Below are 22,550 nucleotides of genomic sequence, written 5' to 3'. Positions count from 1 at the left end.
CTGCTCAAAAGGTGCAACGGTAATGAGATCCGGTTAAAAATATATGCTTACTGGAGACAATAAGTTGTCCATAGGAACCATGATCTTCGTGAGGTTGGCATGTTGTGATTAAAATGAAATATGCTAGCTTATTGATCGCTTAAATGGATATGAAATTATACAATTCGATTTTACAAGAAAAGTAGGCCCTCTCCGAATTACTGCTAACGAAACAGTTTTTTAATGCTGGTTTTGGTGTTAAAATAGCGGCATCGCTTTTTAACACGTTTTAATAACAAAAACTTGATCTATAAAGTTATCCAAAATGATAAGATGGTCTGCGTCCTTAACAGAAATAGTAGGTTTAAAGTATAGCGCCCGCAATACTATTCTGCCTCCATAACGTTGAGCAGACGTTTGTATGTCAGTTTTATGTATTTTATTAATCGGTGAATATTACCAACGCATTTCAAATGTTTCCTACGACTACGAGTGATTGAAAATAAACTAACACCATTACATATGGAATCTATAATTGACACAACTAATCAAGATAGAGAGTTTTCAGCATCGCTTCATGGCCGAATGGCTTTGATCGGATGTAGTATCTGTTCTCGCTCAGAGTGATATCTGGCGTTAGTGCTACGGCACTTTATGATATCTTCTGATTTTTGCATCCAAGGTGGGATAAAGAGGCTTGCCTCTTCCTACCACGAGTTTTCTTGGTATTGCACTACTTCCAGGAGGGCTCAAATAAAGAAATAAAAAGACAGAAACAAATCGATTTCTTAAGGCTCAGATTGATCGAATGATCCAGATCTATTTACGCAAATAACCAAACTTTTGTACAATCTAAAAGTGACAGTTGAAGCCAAAAAGAAGTTTCAAGAAGAAACTGTCTCCAGCAAACAAATATCGCTATAAAGGACACACAATTTGCAGACAAGCACGAAGTTTATACCTTAGGGACAATACAATAATCATGCATGAGCCCTGGGGTAAAATGGTAGGTCAAGAATGTTGTGGCCAGCCGAAAGGGGGGGGGCAATTTTTAGCAAGCTGGGATCGGATTGATCGAGAATGTTGTGGCCAGCCGAAAGGGGGGAAGCAATTTTTAGCAAGCTGGGGTAGATTTTTAGCACACATTCATGGGGCGTCTTTGAAATAAAGTAAAACGTTTAGAAAACAACACGGAAACGCTTAAATAATTTACTTGTCGCTGTGCTCACAATATAGTAGGCGTATACTGTATCTAGCCCATCTAAGATTTGCAAATTGTAATCCCAGAAATTTGGCATGTGCAAAAGGCGGGAGATCGAGAAGGGGCAAAGAATTTTGGCAGGCCGCAAGGGGGAAAGCAATTTTTGTCAAGCCGACGGTGGGGCAAAGCATTTCAGCAGGCCGTTTGGAAATTTTACTGGGTCTCATAAGTAATGCATTGCCTCTTATCATTTCCAATATCAGATACTCTGCTGATCGAAACTAAGCAGTTTTCATGTGGTATTTAAACATTTATTTCAAATGATTCTTTTTACCGTTGTTCAATGCACGTTGCTCCTGGGTGCAGGTGCGACGACGGCCCGTGCCGAAAATTGGCCATTTGAGTCCCTGCGCCTTCTAACGTTTGCACTTCACAATGTTCACAGAGAATTTGTTAAAAATTAGGACGTATTACGTTTTGATCTATTTTGCTTGTCAGCTTTGAGAAATAAGTTGTCCACCGCCCGCCCCATCCAATATCTGATTCAAGCAAACTTTTAACCGTGTTAAGGACGCAGCACACCAAATCACTGCGCAAAAGGTGCAATGGTAATGAGATCCGGTTAAAAATATATGCTTACTGGAGACAATAAGGTGTCCATAGGAACCATGATCTTCGTGAGGTTGGCATGTTGTGATTAAAATGAAATATGCTAGCTTATTGATCGCTTAAATGGATATGAAATTATACAATTCGATTTTACAAGAAAAGTAGGCCCTCTCCGAATTACTGCTAACGAAACAGTTTTTTAATGCTAGTTTTGGTGTTAAAATAGCGGCATCGCTTTTAACACGTTTTAATAACAAAAACTTGATCTATAAAGTTATCCAAAATGATAAGATGGTCTGCGTCCTTAACAGAAATAGTAGGTTTAAAGTATAGCGCCCGCAATACTATTCTGCCTCCATAACGTTGAGCAGACGTTTGTATGCCAGTTTTATGTATTTTATTAATCGGTGAATATTACCAACGCATTTCAAACGTTTCCTACTAGTGATTGAAAATAAACTAACACCATTACATATGCAATCTATAATTGACACAACTAATCAAGATAGAGAGTTTTCAGCATCGCTTCATGGCCGAATGGCTTTGATCGGATGTAGTATCTGTTCTCGCTCAGAGTGATATCTGGCGTTAGTGCTACGGCACTTTATGATATCTTCTGATTTTTGCATCCAAGGTGGGATAAAGAGGCTTGCCTCTTCCTACCACGAGTTTTCTTGGTATTGCACTACTTCCAGGAGGGCTCAAATAAAGAAATAAAAAAAAGACAGAAACAAATCGATTTCTTAAGGCAGCTGTGTACTCTCAGACATGCTTGTAGTAAAAGTGCCATAACTTTGTAATTATTAGCGCAAGACATATAAAAGTATACATTTTTATAAGGGCAAGACATCAATAAATCTTAATATACATACAGATTTGGGGTAAAAACAACGATTATGAAGAAAATCACAAAAAAGTGAGTTTTTGGCAATATTTGTTAGGTACATCATAACAAAAAAACATTGAAATAAAGGCCGTTGAAGTTCAAAGTGGTCACATTTTGCACTTTGATCGAAGCTCACAGGAGAATGCGGCAGTTCTCGTTTTTCTACCTTACATTACGTGAACATCAGGTAAATCCACAGCCCCTTGAGAAGTTTGGCGAAATCTATTCATATCTTGATGTTTAAATCCGGGGAAAGAACTTGAAAAAATTCACATTTTATCAGCTAAAACGGAGCCATTTGACCGCTATGTTTTTATGAAATCAGTGCTTCCGTGGTGCTTCCATAAGATGCGCCGCGCATGCAGATAAGCGTTGCGTATGTGTAGCGTATATGTGCGTTAACAAATTGCGCATCTACAAAACGCGATGCGTTGTTGCACGCGTATACCCCGATGGTACAACAAAGATTTTCTTTCCTTTTAAATTGCGGAAACAGTGAAATAGTGAAATAAAATCCATAAAATAGAGCAGTTGGAGTTAACAAATCTGGATTTTCTTTCCTTGTATTTATAAAAAGCATAACAAAGTAAATGCATTTCAAAAAAGCTCAATTTCGCGAAAGAAACAATGTTTAGAGTACACAGCCGCGTTAAGGCTCGGATTGATCGAATGATCCAGGTCTATTTACGCAGATAACCAATCTTTTGTACTATCTGAAAGTTACAGTGCTGTTGAAGCCAAAAAGAAGTTTCAAGAAGAAACTGCAGCAAACAAATATCGCTATAAAGGACACACAATTTGCAGACAAGCACGAAGTTTACACCTTAGGGACAATACAATAATTATGAGCCCTTGGGTATGCTAAAATGGTAGGACAAGAGTGTTGTGGCCAGCCGAAAGGGGGAAGCAATTTTTAAAGCTAGGGGAGGAGGGGGGTGGCAAGCGATTTTTGCCACACATTCATGGGGCGCCTTGTGTATTGTATTATAAATTAGGACGTATTACGTTTTGATTTATTTTGCTTGTCAGCTTTGAGAACTTGTCCAACGCCAGCCCCATCCAATATTTGATTCAAGCAAACTTTTAACAGTTATTTTATTTAGTAGAAGAGTGGTGTCAGCCCCTTACAATGCTTACCAGTAGCTAAAACCAATGATGGTCAAATGGTATATACTAAAACACAAGTCTAACAGATGGACAAAATCACACTTTCAAATCATGTATAAAATACTTTTAATTTACAAAAAGATAAAATATTTTTCTTCATAATTACAGTCACCTGCTTTGCTGAGCATATATTATAATTATATTATAGATGTGCATGCATAAAATTATAGTATACAAATACAACATGTTTTGAGGGGAAGTAGTCAAAACTACTGGTCCCGAGGTGTTGGATGATTTGACTACTTCCGCTGACGTAGTCAAATCATCCAACACCGAGGGACCAGTATAGTTTTGACTACATTCCCGAAATAAAACATGTTGTATTTGTTTTACTATACCTCATAAATATTTTCACTATCACGGTAAAATCGTAAACAGAAGTCAAAACACACACCAGTCAACGTGCGGCCAGCATGGTAAATAAGCTTATTATTTTACTTACCTGATTTTATTGAAGGATTTCTGTTCAATCAATCTACATTTTGACCTATATTATTCGAATTTTCTTTTTAACATTCCATATATAACATTTTGGTTTCATAAAACATTAAATTTGCGAGTTATTATCCATCGGTAAAAATACCTGCAGCAGACGCCATTTTCACGAAAAACGCATCTGCAGAATCGCCGATGTGTAGCATAATGCTACGTCAAAAGGAACGGTTACGCGCAAGGTCGATACACCGTGTGGTAGTAGGGTGCGGAAGTTGTTACTTACTTCCCAGCGTCGCGTAATTGCACAGGCGCGAGAAGTAGTCAAAATACCGTGCTTTCGGACGCTGGCATTATTAACCAATAAGATGTATGGATTACCTAATAAATATTTATGAGGTATAGTAATCATGCATCCCCTATGATGCATTTTCTTGCCATACCAAAGACTGAAACTGATTTGTTTCCCAACTTATCTTACTTCACAACCTCTTGATCTGATGCTCATGACAAATTGTATTTAACATGATTACAATTGAATATAAGTAAATATTTATTTCCCTATGCAATAAATATATGATACATGTATGAGGACAAGCTGCCTAGGATATCAGACAACTTGGGAAGAAAGTTATCATTTTGTATATTTGACTTTCTACTTGATTGTCTATTCGCTGGCGAAGTGATGTAATAATTGGATTAACTACCATAGCAATAGGTGAAAACAATTTTTGATTATATCGCGCTACACTTAGCACTACAACGTTCACGCGGTACCTATGCATTGAACCATTATAGATGTCAAAGAACAGGGATAAAGACCTGGATTGTAATTCTATAGAATAAACATATTATGCTCCTGTAAGAATGCAAGTGCAGTGCGATATAATCAAAAATTGTTTTCACATATTGCTATGGTAATTAATAAAATTTGATTATTGCCTAAATTTACAGTAAAACACATTGAAGACATTGATTTTGCATATTTTAAACCATAGATTCAACTCACACCATTTTACATATATTCATCGAAGTAGTTACACCACCTATTTAAATTAATAAAGAATTATGAATATTGAATAGGTATGGATATTTGGTTGCATTGAATGTTAATATATTACATGGAATGAGACAAGAATATATTTGATATAAGAGCTCTTAGCTCTCTGGAATGCTAAATAATAGCCATTATATTTTACTTCTCTTAAGGCGTGTCAGAGCATTCAGGTCATATTTTTCCCGTTTTGGATATTTTGCTTTTAATTTTTTTTTTTTTTTTTTTCTGTGGAATAATAATAGGAAATGAGTCAATGAAGCCACTGGTCACATGTATTTTTCCATATGCATTGCAGTTCTTGAGTTATGACAAATCATAACTATGATAAATCAAAAAGGGCAGTTTTTGCTATTTTTCTTCTCCCATCATGCACACAGGGGAATCAGGTACCGCTCTGACACACCTTTACCAACCACAAAACAGTCAATAGTATTTTGCTACATGCAACCAGGTCGATATCATTATCTATTAAATTCTTTCCAGAAAATTAACTAAATAGTAATACACCAGTAACACCACTGCAACTCTCACATCAAAAAAAGACTGGAATGGTTTGTTACTTTGTTTTAGGAATGACACTAGTAATCCTATAATACCTCAAGAGTCATATTGCAAAACAATTTTACAGATGTTTCTCAAATTTGCAAAATTTCATCATAAGTTTTAAATATATTATGCTCCCATAAGGTCTCCCTCCATACAACCTTTAAGATAGATCAAATAATTCTTGTACAGTCAAGAATTTGTATGCGATGTGTAAAATGTTTCAATATGAGAAAGTGTTCAATGCCACCAAAATGTCATCAATACATCAACGGTTGAGAACCAGACAGCTGTAACTCACAATGACGTGGCCAGCTGTCACAAAATGAGCATAAAGTTGACAAAATATTTTTTTGATATATTCCACATTAGAATTCCTTATTTTATACTCTTTAAAATCATACAGACATATTAGGATGGGATATTGCCTCCAGAATTTCTTTTGTTTTCTATAGCCTATTGTCATGATTAATTTACTGTATCTTAGCGATTTTATGCTCATTTTGTGCGAGCAGGTGATTCTGAGTTAAGGCTTTCTGGCTCTCAACCCTCGATATGATTTTGTTTCTTCAGAAGATCATTGGATCTGTGTCAATATCTTTTATCTAAATTTGCAGAACCAATCCAGCAGCAGATATGTTATCCCCGCCTCCTGCGGTCCTCAATACCTCAGTGCACACTACCACAGGAGCAACACATATCTCATAATCTGATTCCTCCCAACAAGACACAGGCCTTTCGGGGCTGAATGTAACCCTTCTGCTTCCTTCTTCACGTGAGATTGAAAATGAATCGTCCATTATTAAACGTGCCTTTTCTGTATCCACTCTAGGTTTGCCACATACATGCCTATTGGCTACCAGAGATGCTTTTGCAGCAGATGCCATTGTATTTTTCCAAGGTGATCCTTTCTGTGAAAGAATAGCCTGAAAGGCAACGGTGTGAATGTGCATTCGAGTTAGAGGGCGCTTGTTACCGTTTCTGGTTGTTTTGCGTAGAATTTCATAAACGGAGCGCATTTGGTCGAGTACCTTAGCCACACGTGGGTATGGATCACTGAGGATGGTGATATTACCATAGTTTAGAAGACTGTAAATATTATCTAGTTCTTGTTCATTACCACCGATGGAATCAGAATAATATAGGATCTTGTTGAGCAGTTCTTTCATCATGGCTTCTTCAGTAAATGAGGCCATCTCAAAATGGATTTTCATGTTCTCTGGAAGTTCTTTCAGAAGATCTTGCAGCGATGTCAGCAACTGTTCCCGCTCACCTAATGGACAGAAATTACAGCAGATTAAAATAAAAATAAGTTTAAAAGCCTGGAGGGTGGCTGACCCCGGGGTACTTAGTACAAATGACCATACGGGGACGTGCCGCTAACATGGGTAGCATTTTTGGCCATTTGGTATATCAATGCCCCCTTTTTCTAAGCTAATTTTGGTATATAAATGGGTCCTTTTTTCAAATATTAAAAAAAAATAACCCAATTTTGCCTCAATCTAGCCAAAATTTCGAAATTAAAAAAAAAATTGACAATTTGGATTAAATTTGGCCGAAAATTTTGACTTTTGGTATATCAACGGGTCCAAATTTCTTGAAAAATTGGTATATTTATGGGTCCACTTTCAAATTCTCAGCGGCACGTCCCTACCAAAATCAAAGTTGAGTACCCCCCCCCCCCCGGGGGGGCTGATCACACATGTATAAGTTGAGTTGCAGGTGTGTGCACACAGTACCCTGTAAAGAACCCTTAGCTAATATTTATATTGCTTCAGAAAACAACAGGAAGCAGGAATGATGTCATTCAAATTGTGAAACCAAATGTCAATCTTTAAATTCTTAAAACATGCTCTTTACGGCCTATTTTTTGACTGAATTGCAAACTGTGTTGTTCGATGCTACTAACCTTCTTTAAACCGAGGATAATTATCCATCATTTGCAGTCCGCCGATTACCACAGCGTTTGGTTTAAATTCCTTCAATTTGTCTCCAAATTCCTTCAGGCCTTCCAGTTTAGGATTAAGCAAATCACTATTTATCAGCAATCTTTGAAAATGAAAAATAAAATGAAAAAAGAATATTTTCAAAAATAAAGAATTGTAATATTTGGTTAAAGGGTCACTTTGTGATCCACAGCCTCATCCCACACCCCCGAATGAACCTTAGGACTAGCAGTCAATGCCCAATTCATCATTAGGCATATGTATAATAATAACAGTTGCAAGGCAGCCCCTTGTGGCTTGAACTAAAAATTTGAAAAAAATCTGCCAATTCAACACACAGAAAGACAAGACCAACATGTTAAGTAATTACATGCTTTTAAATGACTTAAACAAACAGCAATCTAGGGCAGTGGCATAGCCAGGGGGACAAAGGGGGGAAGCTGACCCTCTGTGAAAAGTCTTGACCGCCCCCCCTCCCGCAAGATGGTGGCCACTGGCCACCCCCATATTTAATAAGATTTTTTTTGGACTTTTTAGTCCATTTTCGTCAATGTTTGCCCCCCTTTAAATAAATTTATCTTGCCCACCCCCCTTTGCCCACCCTCTGAAAAAGTGCTGGCTACGCCACTGATCCAGGGCACCAAGGTAACACCATAGGATGCCAGATGCCATGAATTAAAATTACCATAAAATCAACATCAGATCAGGCCCGTACGCAGTGGGGTGCGAAAATAAACATTTTAAATAAACCGCCCAAAATTTGGAAAAGTACATGTATACACCCCCCCGCACAAATTTGGAAAAGTATACAAAAAGTCCCAAAATTTCAGAATTTGCGAGCGTAGCGATAAAAAAGTCCACTTTTTCAAAATCAGCATCCCCACAAATGATATCCTGCATACGGGCCTGCATCAGATGATGTTTTCAATGCTGGCATTCAAGTATTAAAATCCTACAATTTCCTATTGAAATACATACTCACAGTAATAACTACAAAAATGCACCAGAACCAAATTTGATCTCTGGATCAACCGTCAATGCTGCTTTGATGCTTGTTATTACGGTAATGAACTATCAATTAATTAATCAGAAATAATGGTAAATTTGTATTGGTCAGTATCATTACATACAAAGATTCATATACAATCACAATTAACAATAGTCAAATAAATGATTTCCTTAATTATAAGGATCACCCCGAGCATTGATGTTCGATCGAAAGTTCAAGCTAAGTTTGGATTAATATCTGCAGACTATTCACACATACCTATTTGCTCTGGGAGCTTCATATTTACCCCACCGCTCCCCTGTCTTATACTCCAATGCCATATGTACTTCATCAAAATCCCTAATGCCCAGAACTATTATAGAAACAAGGAAAGAAAATAAACATGTATATATTACATTTGCACTGTCCGATATTTAATGGTAAAAATAAACCTTCAATACACACAACATGCAATTCCAGCCATACTGAATTTATGGAGCACTCGAGGATATATGACTGCATATCAGATATTTTGAGGATATTGTGAAAAATTTAAACCTTCTTATTTTGGAACTGAGAAAATATATATTCCCAGGGTAAAGCAAAATGTTGAGATTTTTCACAATACTCGAAAACAAAACCTAATGCAAAGTCATTAAGGGCTCTGGTATGAACGTTTGGACAGTATTTTTGTGGGGCATGAGAGCACATCAGACATATCTGAATACGAGGAATGTCCCTCTCATAGAGATATCTATAATATTTTTAATTAAAAAAAAAAAAATTTGTGATATAAGGCCAAAAAAAAAAGGTTTGTCTCAAAGCTCACGAGAAATTTAAAAACTAATGCGAAATTTTTTATTTTTTATTCCGACTTTTTTTCATGGTATTTTGAGAAAAAGTCTGATTTTCGCAGATTTTTTCTAGAAAAAACTATAAAAACATTTTTTTTTAAATAAAAAAAATTTCCGCATTTGTTTTTTGTCAAATCATGGGATTTTATAAACGTGCGCGAAAGCTTTGAGACTTTTTTTTTGGCCTAATACAAATTTTATGACAAATTATTAAAATTTACATAGTAACCACACATCGCAATTGCAATTTTTGCAAATAAATAAGTTTGATTGGGTCTCGATGCTGATTGGGTCACAGGCTCATGTATTTATGATTGATATTAATAACTAGATTGTACCATCATGATCGAAGTTTGAGAAGGATATGCTGATTTATAATGAAAATGACCATCTGATGGTGCAGCTGATGAAAATCGAATGTGGTTTCTGGGTTTGTTGTTCAAAGTCAATATGAAATAATATGAAAATAATTCAATTCTAAGCTCATACCTTTGACATGATCATGTAACATTTCCTTGAGCCTCGGTGTAACTGAACCACCCAGCAGTACATCACACCCTTCCATCGCCAAACGGTTTGCCATGACTAATGCATTACCACCAATGGCCCAAGCTGCAGTTGGAATCTCACTTGATACAGCCACTAGTTGTTTGTAAAATTCCTGGTCATGAATGTACCGCCTTAATAGATAACACAGATAATTATTTTCAAAGTATTAGTACTTAATGGAGTATTAAGGGCTGTGCAATAATTATGAGCCTCCCGGGGTAAAATTTCAAACGGCTCGCCAAAATTGCTTGCCCCTCTCAGCCCGCCAAAAATCTTTGCCCCGAAAATGCCAAATATTTGGGATCCCAATTTGCAAACCTTAAATGGTCTATATACATGTTATGAAGCGCAGCTGAGCAGGAAAATTTGCATATTTAAGCGTTTCCGTGACGGTTTTCCTAAGCCTTTTAGAGTGTTTTTTAAAAAGCGGCCCAAGAATGTGTGCCAAAATTGCTCCCCCCCTTCGGCTCTCCAAAATTTCTTGCCCCCCCATTTTACCCTCCCCAGAGTTCATAATTATTGCACAGCCCCTTAGGCAATCAATCATGAATTCTTGTTGATAGTTTGCTTGGAGTAAAACATTGATTGTGCTCAGCAGAAACATATCAGAGTGATGAACTGTCAGATTGATGTAGAGTGACCCCGGGAGAGTGACCATCTGTCTGTTGAGGTAGTAATACTGTACTGGTTAACTCTCCAAAAATATAGTGTATCATAATTAGGGAGGGATCATTATTTAGTAAATATTTACACCAGGGGGGATGGAGGATTTTAGGGGGGATGCAATTTTTTTTATTGACTTGAGGGGGGAACATTGCTGTGTACTAAATTCTTATTTCACAAAACTACCCAGTTAAATGCAGAGTGCCAAGAGTTAAACTCTTGCAAATAATTAGTATACAATATATTTCAGTCCCAAATCATGCAAAAGTATAGCCTATTTCCGCCCCTCCAACCCCAGGTTCCAACCCTGTAATTTGATCATTTTCAAGTCACTGACTGCAAAGTTTATGCAAAATGGACAGCCCAGGGGGAAATCGTGGCGCAATGGTTAGGGTACTTGCTTTTTGTGCATTGAGGTCCCGGGTTCAATTCCCGGCTGTGGCGATTTGCTGGGATATTGACTTGGGAAAAAAAAGTCTGAAATTAATTGGCAACATCTGTATATTAAATTCAGACTTCCGCTCTCCCCATGGTTTATTTAGAATTGGGTGAATTGGGTACTCCGTCCTTCAGAGGGGACGTCGGTCCCGTGTGCAGAGTGTCAAACCTGTACATGTATCTTGCAGCCAGTTTCGAAAAGAGTAGGGTGTTAACCCCTGACTGTTCCCAACCCGTCCCGGTGTTCAGATGGACCCCAATGGAAATAAGCTTCAATAAAAGCTTTCTTGGGTTATCCAGGGTTGTCAAAACCCGAACAAATCAAATCAAATCAAAAAGCCCTAAATTGCATTGCTTTCATTGCCTTCACTGATATAAACGGTGGTTTAGAGTGTCCTGGGATGTGCCACTTTGAAAACCACTGTTCATGTTTATGCATTCTTATGCAACTGATGGAAATTAACAAAATAATAAAGAATAAAACTACATCCTAAAATCAATGAGAGTTTTGAGACAAACAAAGATATATTTCAATATGGTCAAACCTTTGGATACTTACTCTGCAGCTGCCCCATGAGTGAACTGATAGGCAAAACATTCTGCTAGTTCTGCTGCTCCTTGAATAGCCCCGTGATGTTTAGGTTCAGCAGGTGGGTCTAGGGAAATCCTTGCAAACAATTCTGTGGCATTTACTGACAAATCCATGCATGAGCCAAGACCAAGAGCTACTCTGGTTCTTGGAGTCACAGACACCTTAAATACAAGATATACCATATTGTCATTTAGTCACAAGGCAAAAAAAAAATATTGTTGTGTTGCCCTCAACCGTCCTACCCTAAATCCTGAAAAATCAGGGTCGCAATTTTTTTTTTTTTTGAATGATGATTTTTAAAGATTTGTTCAAAAACTCAATGTTTTTCACTTAAAATTAATATTTTATTGTAAGACTAGTCTTTAATTGTTGTCTAACAGGTATCCAGAACGGGAAGTCAAAATTGACAAATGTCCCCTAATTGAACAAGCATTATTTAATATTTGAGGGGATATTTAAAAACTGAAGGTTTAAAAAAAAAAAAAATAATAATAATAATAATAATAATCCGACCGTCCTACCCAATTTTCCCATTTTTCCACTTGAGGGCAACACAACAATTTTTTTTTTTTTGCCCAATATGAAAAATATTTCGAGTGATAGAGTGAAGTTTATGATGTTGTTTCTTTGCAAATTCCTAATGTTTTTCGCGTCCAAATGTATTGGGAACTTTCATAATGATTGCATACATGTATTATCATTTTGGAAGAAAACTTAAAAATTTAAAAAGATCGTACATTAAGGCTTTAGGTTCAACATTATTTTTCAAGCTGTATGAGCCATACATGTATGGTTTAATGTGAGAGTTCGATAGCGTATTTAACAAAACTCTCTCACATCACACATTTCTACTATGGCAGCTGCATGAAAAGTAATTTGACATTTTGTCATGCAGAAAAATAATATTTTTCATGCTGGCTGATTAATTTGTCCCTTGATTGTCAAGTAATAATACTGATTTGTTAATATGCTACAGTTGTCACTTATTTGGTGTTTGGACCAGCTTGAACCGGTTTGTACTAGAACTAAAACGAGCCATTTTTTATTTTTTATTTTATTTATAATTTTTTTTTTCATTTTGTTATATACCAGTAAGCAATGAATTTACTTGCATTTGTTGCATGATGTACATGTATTGTATGGATAGATAAAATTGATTAGTCCCCAGCCAGCTTGGAGCAGACAGGCTAGGAGAATCACATGATCAGCACATGCACAATATTTTTAAGCTTACTTACCTTGCGTTCAGCACGGAGTAAACTCTGCAATACATCGTCAAGTCTTTGCCGTAGTTGATCGTCCAAATTACGTTTGTACACATACGCTACTAATATTATAATCATGGACAACAATCCACCATACTTAAAGGCCGAGGTAATCATTTTCAAACGTTTTTGTATGGCTGTCTATGCTCAAATTCAATGCAACAACAATGTTTACATGTCCCAGGCACTGCACACATCGACCATGTTATGCAACGTGGAAGCAGGGTTGCTGCTACAAACTAACGTCCTCGCACATTTCTCGATGAGTTGGCAAAACAATACGCCCAAATCTAGCGGTCAACCAGATGCGTTGTTGGGTGATAATTGGTATTTCATATTCCTCCCAACTGGGCCAGTTTATGCAAAATTGGCAACACTACATGTAAACATTGACAGACCAGTTTGCCCCCGGGAGTTTTTGCCAGTTTAAAAATCAGTTTCCCGACCAGTTTTAAAAAGGGTGGTCTAATTTATTTTTGGGCCTCATAATCATGATAATAAAATTGCCGGGTAAAATTGCGAAATTGAATTTGTTTGAAAGTATATAAAAGTATATGCCTACATATTTCATCTGTGAGGTCAAATTTGGGCAAAATGCACATTTTTTTGGAGAAAATCTTCAGCAGGTTTTTTGGTCCAAATTTTTTTCGGACACTGTAACAACAAAATTAAAAACGTTTTGATTCATTTTTAAAAACTAGATAAAAATATCTAGGACCCTGTTTTTATTATTATTATTATTTTTATTATTATTATTTTAGTTTTGAACAACTTTGATCAATTTTCATCAAAATTGGTCAAAAATACTCAATTTTGTTTTTTAAAAACCCTGATTTTCGCCCAAATTTCATATATTTTTTGTGAAGTGTTTTTTTCTTACTCAAGAATTTTTTTGTTACGGTCTGAACAAATTTGGGCCAAAATACCAGTTTTGGGGGAATTGTTCCAAAACATTTTTGCCCAAGTTTGACCTTGCAGGTGAATGTCTTTCCATTCTATGTTGTCATGAAGCTGTATTATTAATGTGTGTATGTGAGATTGTGAAATTAGTGTATAAAGTTGCGAAATTACAAAATTGCTGACCATTGTGGAAATGTTTCAATGTCGTTTGCATGTGACCAGCATGAGAGACAGGTGGTCAACAGGAAGGAAGTGTGGGAGCCTGTGATTGGTAGAAAGTTAGCTTGACCATGAATGGAGGATTAGGGTGAGTGAGAGGAACAGGTGTGAGGAGTGGGGTGATGTTTGGATGTGGCCAGAGGAGGAGAATGAGAAGAGAGAGAGAGATCAATTGGAGTTTGGGTGTTAGAAGGCAAACATGCATTAATGTTATTGTAGACTAGACATTGTATCAATTGTGGATTCTTACTGAGAAAAGAACTGATGGATATTTTACACGATTATAATACAGTGCGTCTATGTGTCTGTTGAATCCCTACTAACTACTTTATATCTATACACCCTCCAACTTCATAACATGGTGGCAGCGGAAACTTTTTTTAAATGGAAAATGGAACGCCATAGGTGTGTGTTTTGAACTGCAGATATGAATCAATAACTGTGTAAACATGATTCGGATGATCATAGCATCTCATATGCAGAAGATACAGAACTCAACTTTGTGCAGTGGTACAAAATGTATTGCAACTGATCATGCTGATGGAGAACTGTTGCTGTTGATGCAGTGGTATTTCAACAATGAATTAACTTTTGTGAGCAGCCAGCAGTGCTAACAACTTGAACATAAATTATACATTTTTTGTCTGGATTTTTTAAGAAGGATGACACTGAACCAATGTTTCTTCATGGATTTGAATTTGCAAAGAACTTAATCAACAATCAGCATGTATCAGGTTTGTGTGTTGGCTTGCATATATCATAGAAATTAATTATTATCTTAAATTTTAATGTTTGAGATACAGTTTAGTATTTTATAAAATGTTTGTGCATGGTGATTAAGGCATCAATCTCTATTCAATTTTTCATTTGTAAGGTCAAATCTTTGGGCAGGTTGATTCAGATAAATTCTATCAATTTGTTAATGTTTGAGATCCAAAGTTTGGACATAAGCGTATAGAGCTTTCTTGAAAATTTGGCCTGCATACCAATATCATTATTAATTTCTTTTTAAATATTTGGGGTTCAGGAAGTTGGACATCTTGTTTTTATTTAGTTCAATTTCACCAATTGCTTGTGTATGTGGGTGTATCAGTGTGTACAGTGATTATATTCTGATGTAAGTGTGATGCAAAAGGTTTGCAGTCAAATGGTTGCGAGTGACTGACTGATGATAGGATAGTGAGTTTGCCTTTTTTTTAACGTGTCCCTGTACTTTTTTGTTGGCTTTTCTTTTAAATATCATGCCTAACAAAAGTAAAAATAAGGGTCAGCCCGATTCCAGTATGGCTTCCCAAAATAGTGCCGATACAAATACAGATAATGCTTCTGACACTGGAGCTAGCAATGACAATCACTCTGACATTACATATCCCCTGGTATACCCCCAGGTCTCCCCAAAGACATGTGGGTGTCATACTTAATCGATTTAAAAAAGGTTGAATCTCACAAGGAAATTGAGCTTGCGCGTTTGCAATGGGAAAAAGATGTTGCGCTTCAAAAGCTGCAAACCCCTGCCCCTGTATCAGCGGACAAAGTTTTGCCTGATAAAATCCGTGTACCTCGTTTAAAAGACAACGAGGACATTGATGTGTATTTACGTGCGTATGAGTTATTGGCCGAGGCTAATGGGTGGGACAAAAGTAAGTGGGCCACTTTTCTGGTGCCTGCTCTTTCAGGTAAGGCCAAAGAAGCCTATGCAAATATGTCAATCACCGACTCGCGCAACTATGACGCACTTAAGGCAGCTATTCTTGCTAAATATCAAATCAGCGCGGAAACGTACAGAGTCAAATTCCGTAGCACAGAACGTAAGCCAAATCAGACAGTAACCGAGTTTATGAATGATGTTAAATATTTCTTAGAAAAATGGCTCCAATATTCGGACATTTCGATGAAAGGCGATGGTGATGCAAGCGCCAGAGACATTCAAGACTTATTACTTATTGAACAAGTGCTCGGCAAATTGCCGCGCGATATGGCTGTCTACTTGCGCGATCGCAATTTGAAGGAAAGTGCTGCGTTAGCCCGCGAAGCAGATGCGTATGTGCTCCACCGTGGTGGTACGGAGTACTGGAAGCGGAAAAACGACTTTAAGGGGCGGGTTCAGCACAGCAGTGCCAAAAGCGGCCCATTCCGTGCATCGTCAGGGCAAGATGGAAAGACCGATAAGGTATGTTTCAGGTGCCAACAGCCTGGGCACATCGGTCGGGAATGTAAACAAAAAGAAAATATGTTCAATAGTGAAACGAAAACATGTTATGCATGTGGACAGGTGGGCCACATAGCACCACATTGTCCAAAAAAGGAGGGACGTGTGGATGGGCATAGTTCAAGTTTAAATGGGAGTAAAAGTAAGGGTGGTCCAAACGTGAAGAATGCGTATAACTGCCAAGTTCTCCCTGGAGTAAAGGTAAGTGACTTAGTTAGTCATGTTAGTGATAAAGAACTAGAAGCCAGACTGGAAAAGTGTAAAGTTGATGGTTTTCTACAAGGGAAAGCTGTGCGTATACTTCGAGATTCGGCATGCACCCAATCAGTGGTAAATGCTGCCCTAATTACCCAAGACTGTTATTTAGATGGTATAACTACAAAGGTAAGCGGTATTGGGGGTGAAGTGGAGCTTCCTGTGGCTATGGTCCACATAGAGTGTTGTGTACTTTCAGGGATTGTTCCTATTGGTGTAGTTGAGGACCTAGATAAAGATGTATTATTAGGTCATGACCTGGACCCAACTTGTGGTGAGGTGTTAAAACGAAGTGTGTGTGTTGTGACAAGGGCCCAGGCCAAACAGGAACTGGACGAGTTTGTCGAAGGTGAGTTAGAATTGCAGGCACACCTGGCTGATCAGGTGACGCAGGTGGTCCCAGGTAAGAGGGATGGGTCGGATATGTCCCAGGTGTCCTCAGGTAACGGTTTGTCGGTTGGGAGAGACACTTTGTGTCAGCAGCAAGCTGAGGATGCTACTTTGGAAAGTGTCAGGCAGCGGGTGCTGCCAATTTTGGATATGGAAAAACAGAGAGTATGTTTTTTTCAAAAGGATGGGTTATTGATGAGAAAGTGGGAGCGTGCTCAGTCGGCCAAGCGTAGGGCAGTCCGACGGCAGCGGGTAGAGCAAGTAGTTGTCCCTAAACAGTATCGGGTAAATATCATGGAGATGGCGCATGACAATGCTGGGCATATGGGCGTTCAAAAGACTAAGGATAGAGTACTTGCTCATTTCTACTGGCCTGGTGTTTTCCAGGACATTCAAAGGTATTGTAGAACATGTGATGTGTGTCAGAGACTGGATAAAGGTAAGCAAACACGAAAAGCTCCCCTGTTGCCTATGCCAGTGATTGATGTCCCGTTTAAGCGGATTGGTATTGACATTGTTGGTCCATTTGAGAGATCACGAAAGAGGAATATGTATCTTTTGACTATCTGTGATTATACTACTAGGTACCCTGAAGCAGTCCCTCTCACAAATATTAGGGCGGAGACCGTTGTGGATGCGTTGGTAACTGTTTTTGCTAGGGTGGGTATACCCCACGAAATTGTACATGACCAGGGCACAAACTTCATGTCCAAAGTCATGGTATCCCTTTGTACAAAGTTATGCATAACACAGCTCAAGGCTTCAGTCCGTCATCAGCAGACCAATGGGATGACTGAGAGATTTCATGGTACTTTAAAGAATATGCTCAGATCATTGACTACAGAGCAACAGAAATACTGGGATGAATACATACCGTACTTCCTTTTTGCGTATAGGGAAGTGCCCTGCCAAACCACAGGGTACTCTCCATTTGAATTGCTATACGGTCGACCCATCAGAGGGCCCCTTAGCATTCTTAAACAAAATTGGATATCTCCTAATTTGGAGGAAAATGAAGTGGTCTCAGATCTCCTCGAAATGCGTAAACGCATAAATAATCTGATTTATGAGGCAAATGAGAATACAAGAACCAATCAGAGACAAATGAAACTAAAAAAAGACAAAAATGCTTACGAAAGAGAATTTAGCCCTGGGGACAAGATTCTCGTCTTCTTGCCCGAAGGTCCAAGCAAGCTAGACAACAAATGGCAAGGCCCATATATGGTGACCCAAAAACTAGACAAAGTTAACTATGAGGTAGAACTACCAGACAAAGGTAAGTCCACTAGAGTATTTCATATCAACTTATGTAAAAAATACTTTGATCGTGCTGATGCCAAGCGGATATCTCAATGTATGTACGTCACAGGGGTGGTCCATGATATTGGCAGCACCATTGATGATGAGGGGCATGATGAGGATATTTTTGGTAATGGGCAGCATGATGATATAGGACCTATTTATAGACAAACACAGTCCTGGCATGATGTGCACATGGCTGATGATTTAACGAATGAACGGCGCCAAAAACTTAGCGATATTTTAGAAGCGCACACTACTGTGTTTTCTGATGTGCCAGGTAAAACGCACCTGGTCGAACATGAAATTAAGACAACAAGCGATATCCCTGTCAGGCAGCGCGCATATCGTACGCCGCATGCGCTGAAGGATAAAGTCAGAGCTGAGATAAACAATATGCTCCAGCTCGGCATCATAGAGCCAACCACTAGTGCGTATGCATCGCCTATTGTAGTTGTTGCCAAACCTGGTGGTGATATTAGGCTCACAACAGATTTTCGGACTTTGAACAAATCTTGCGATTTTGACCCATACAGGATGCCTCGGATAGATGAGATTTTGGACGAAGTTGCAAATGCCAAATTTATCTCTACTTTGGACTTAACTAAGGGATTTTATCAGGTACCTCTGTCCCCTGCGTCCCAGGCAAAGTCAGCGTTTGTGTGCTCTTTCGGCCAGTTTTGTTACAAAGTTCTTCCTTTTGGTTTACAAAATAGCAGTAGCACCTTCCAACGCCTCATGGATAAGGTCCTACTAAGGTTGTGAACAATTTGCGAAAGCCTATATTGACGATATATGCATATTTTCCGACACATGGCAAGACCACCTGGCTCACGTTCAGACTATACTTGACCGACTTGAGGGTGCTGGCCTCACGGTCAAACCGAAAAAGTGTAAATTTGGGCAAACTCACGTATCCTATCTAGGACATATAATTGGTGATGGTCAAGTGTCCCCAAAACAGGACAAAATTCAGGCAGTCAAGGATCTACCTATTCCCATGACCAAGAAACAAGTGCGGGCATTTTTGGGACTCACTGGGTACTATAGGAAATTTGTCCCCAATTATGCTACAATTGCCTACCCTCTTACTAACTTGACACGTAAAAGTATGTCCAATACTGTGATATGGTCAGAGGCATGTCAGGAGGCATTTGACAAACTCAAAGATTGTCTTATTAGTGAACCCATTTTGCGGGTCCCCGATTTTGAGAAGGTATTTTACCTGCAAACTGACGCATCCCAATTTGGCTTGGGAGCTGTCTTAACACAATTTCATGGTGACTCAGAACACCCCATTGTTTACTTGAGCAGAAAGATGCTCCCAAGGGAGGAAAACTACTCTGTGGCTGAAAAAGAATGCCTGGCCATAGTATGGGCCATAAACAAACTGCAGTATTATTTGTTTGGGAGGCAATTCATTGTCATGACTGACCATAAGTCCCTGCAGTGGCTAGACAGATTCAAATCGTCAAATAACCGCCTCATGAGATGGTTTCTGGCCCTGCAGCCCTATGAGTTTCAAATTATGTATAGAAAGGGCAATATCAATGGAAATGCTGATGCCCTTAGCAGAGTCTAAACAAACAAACAAAATTAATGCTTACAATGTACAGCATACAAAAGTTGTTTTCATTTTTTTGTAATTTTTACTTGTATCTCAGTAGAATTAGTTATGCATGCCATTTATGTTTGTAAATAGAGTAAAGCAAGCCAACACAGCCTGAATACCGGGCAAAATTTTCGCTAATGTTTATTCCTATTATGCACTCATCGCGAATAACCAATGTGTTTTATTTGAAGTCATCAACCCTTTACGAGGAACTTGTGAATTTCTACTTGTGATATTCTACGCTGCTGAATACCAGTATGTCAGGCAACTACCACAAGTGATGCAGATGAACTTGAACTGATAAACTTTATAAGGTGGAACATGTCGGTTGCACATGGTTTTGTCAGTTGTATGGAACTGGCTGGAAGAATATAGTGTCATTTGTACATGTTAGCTACAAGAACATGGTATGAAATTTCCTAATATGCAGACATGGTGGATGAAACCACAACAATGAAGCTGTGACTTCATAAAGTTAATATCCTAATGGATATCGCAAAATGGCCTGAATAATATGACTTATTTGGGACAGCATTTTTGAACTTCAGCATATAAATGATATTATGACCATGTGATATTGATGTTTGAACTTCTACATTTCGCGAGTTCAGCTGTGGATAACATGAGTGCTTATTCGATTATTATATACCTGAACATTAGCCCATTTTAACAAAAGGACTTTTGCTTCAAACTTTTCAGTGAATGATTTTTAATGAACATTTGCTGAACAACTATGAACTTTTAAATAATTTTGTTTGAGACTGACACAGTCTCTTTTAAAAGAAGGGGCATGTCATGAAGCTGTATTATTAATGTGTGTATGTGAGATTGTGAAATTAGTGTATAAGTTGCGAAATTACAAAATTGCTGACCATTGTGGAAATGTTTCAATGTCGTTTGCATGTGACCAGCATGAGAGACAGGTGGTCAACAGGAAGGAAGTGTGGGAGCCTGTGATTGGTAGAAAGTTAGCTTGACCATGAATGGAGGATTAGGGTGAGTGAGAGGAACAGGTGTGAGGAGTGGGGTGATGTTTGGATGTGGCCAGAGGAGGAGAATGAGAAGAGAGAGAGAGATCAATTGGAGTTTGGGTGTTAGAAGGCAAACATGCATTAATGTTATTGTAGACTAGACATTGTATCAATTGTGGATTCTTACTGAGAAAAGAACTGATGGATATTTTACACGATTATAATACAGTGCGTCTATGTGTCTGTTGAATCCCTACTAACTACTTTATAGCTATACACCCTCCAACTTCATAACATATGTGTACTTTTATTTAGCAGTTATGAGGCCCCAAAAGTTTCCATAATTAATTAATCCAGGACCGGGAGCTACCGGGGACTTAAAGGGGCATTTCGTGATCCACAGCCTCATCCCCCCACTTTTCCAAAAAAAAAGTTGAGATTTTTACACCACTGGATACCTCTGGCTACATAATGTTTATGTACCAAATATTTCTTGCAGATTAATTCGTTTAGCAAAAATATCGTTAAATTTGAATTTCGTTCTGGTGCACCAGAACGAAATTACAACACATTGTCTATGGAGCAGTGTAATACACATAATCATGCATAACTCGCAAACGCAAAATCGGAATCAACTGAAAGTTTGGAAATAAGCTTTTTTCGTGGATATCTACTGAAAAAGAGGATGCTAGGATCACGAAATCCTCCTTTAAGTAGAGAAAGAAATCATTGAAAATATAATGGCAAAAATGGCCGCGGGTGGGGGTGTCTGACTTAGAAACCTGAAGAGCTCTGAAGACCTAATTGAAGCCATTTGGTGGACCATTTTGGCACTATTGCGTAAAATTTTAGTTTGAAAAAGCCAAAAATTTGTGCAGGGATGCAAATTGTGCGGGAGCGGGGAGCACCGCTCCTAGCAAATGAGAGTCAAAATTGAGGAAATAAAGCTTTGAGCAGAAAAGAGAGAGAGAGAGAGAAAAGAGGAAGGAGAAGAAAAGAAAGGAGAGGAAAAGGGAAAGGGGAGAGGAAGAAAAGGAGAAGTGAGGTAAAAGATAACGTAGAGGGAAACAGATCTTAGCGAAAAGCCGCCGTGAGGCAGTTAAGCTATTGAATGGAAGAGAGTAAATCTCAGGACACTGGTTGTGCAAAATTTTGAGGAATTGACAGGATTGTTCAATAAATAAGAGCCTTAAAAGACGAAGGTGTTGTGTTAGAATATGGAAATGGGTAGCAACCCGGGGGTAGCAATGCATTTGAGGAAATTTACAGTTGATCACGAGACTAGGTATTCAATGTAATTCAAGAGGAAAAAAAGAAGTTCGTGAAGGCAGGTGGAAATAGGGCACCTATCTGAGGAAATTTATACAACGCGGCAATTAGGATTTTATGGAAAAATTGTAGTAATCAAGGAAATTCGGTGTATCAATATATTACAAAATCAGAAGTGCCAGTGAGGCGATAACGACCTGGAAAATCTTTTGGAAATTTAAAAAGAAGAAACAAAAAGTTGTAAAGGTAAGGAAATG

General features: G+C 38.2%; 2 protein-coding genes and 2 non-coding genes across 4 annotated transcripts; 3 read left to right on the top strand and 1 right to left on the bottom strand.

Moving 5' to 3' along the window:
- The first annotated feature begins 548 nt into the window (after positions 1-548).
- LOC140153857 (U2 spliceosomal RNA) lies at positions 549-737 on the top strand. Its single transcript, XR_011859195.1, has one exon. It is a non-coding gene; the product is annotated as a U2 spliceosomal RNA (small nuclear RNA).
- A 1,573-nt stretch (positions 738-2,310) lies between these two features.
- Positions 2,311-2,499, top strand: LOC140153855 (U2 spliceosomal RNA). The gene has a single exon (XR_011859194.1). It is a non-coding gene; the product is annotated as a U2 spliceosomal RNA (small nuclear RNA).
- A 2,877-nt stretch (positions 2,500-5,376) lies between these two features.
- LOC140153714 (ADP-dependent glucokinase-like) lies at positions 5,377-13,394 on the bottom strand. The gene is made up of 6 exons (XM_072176539.1): positions 13,143-13,394; positions 11,872-12,065; positions 10,152-10,342; positions 9,088-9,181; positions 7,784-7,923; positions 5,377-7,147 (listed from the first exon to the last, which is right to left on the bottom strand). Exons 1-6 carry the CDS (start codon positions 13,284-13,286, stop codon positions 6,480-6,482), a joined length of 1,431 nt encoding a protein of 476 aa, XP_072032640.1. The 5' UTR covers positions 13,287-13,394; the 3' UTR covers positions 5,377-6,479.
- A 2,296-nt stretch (positions 13,395-15,690) lies between these two features.
- Positions 15,691-19,206, top strand: LOC140152396 (uncharacterized). The gene has a single exon (XM_072174702.1). It carries the CDS (start codon positions 15,691-15,693, stop codon positions 19,204-19,206), a length of 3,516 nt encoding a protein of 1,171 aa, XP_072030803.1.
- The last annotated feature ends 3,344 nt before the right edge of the window (positions 19,207-22,550 follow it).

The sequence above is a fragment of the Amphiura filiformis genome, chromosome 5 (genome assembly GCF_039555335.1).
Source record: "Amphiura filiformis chromosome 5, Afil_fr2py, whole genome shotgun sequence".
In the NCBI taxonomy this organism is placed as follows: Eukaryota; Metazoa; Echinodermata; class Ophiuroidea; order Amphilepidida; family Amphiuridae; genus Amphiura; species Amphiura filiformis.
This window is presented reverse-complemented; position numbering and strand designations above follow the sequence as displayed.

Bases quoted from the DNA above. Each gene is read 5' to 3' on its own strand.
- LOC140153714 (XM_072176539.1), bottom strand. From the start codon at position 13,286: ATGATTACCTCGGCCTTTAAGTATGGTGGATTGTTGTCCATGATTATA. The intron at 7,924-9,087 runs GTATGTGTGAAT...TCATTTTCAAAG, and splicing joins GAAGCTCCCAGAGCAAATAG to ATTGCTGATAAATAGTGATT. The intron at 7,148-7,783 runs GTTAGTAGCATC...TCTGTCCATTAG, and splicing joins TTATCCTCGGTTTAAAGAAG to GTGAGCGGGAACAGTTGCTG.
- LOC140152396 (XM_072174702.1), top strand. From the start codon at position 15,691: ATGTGGGTGTCATACTTAATCGATTTAAAAAAGGTTGAATCTCACAAG.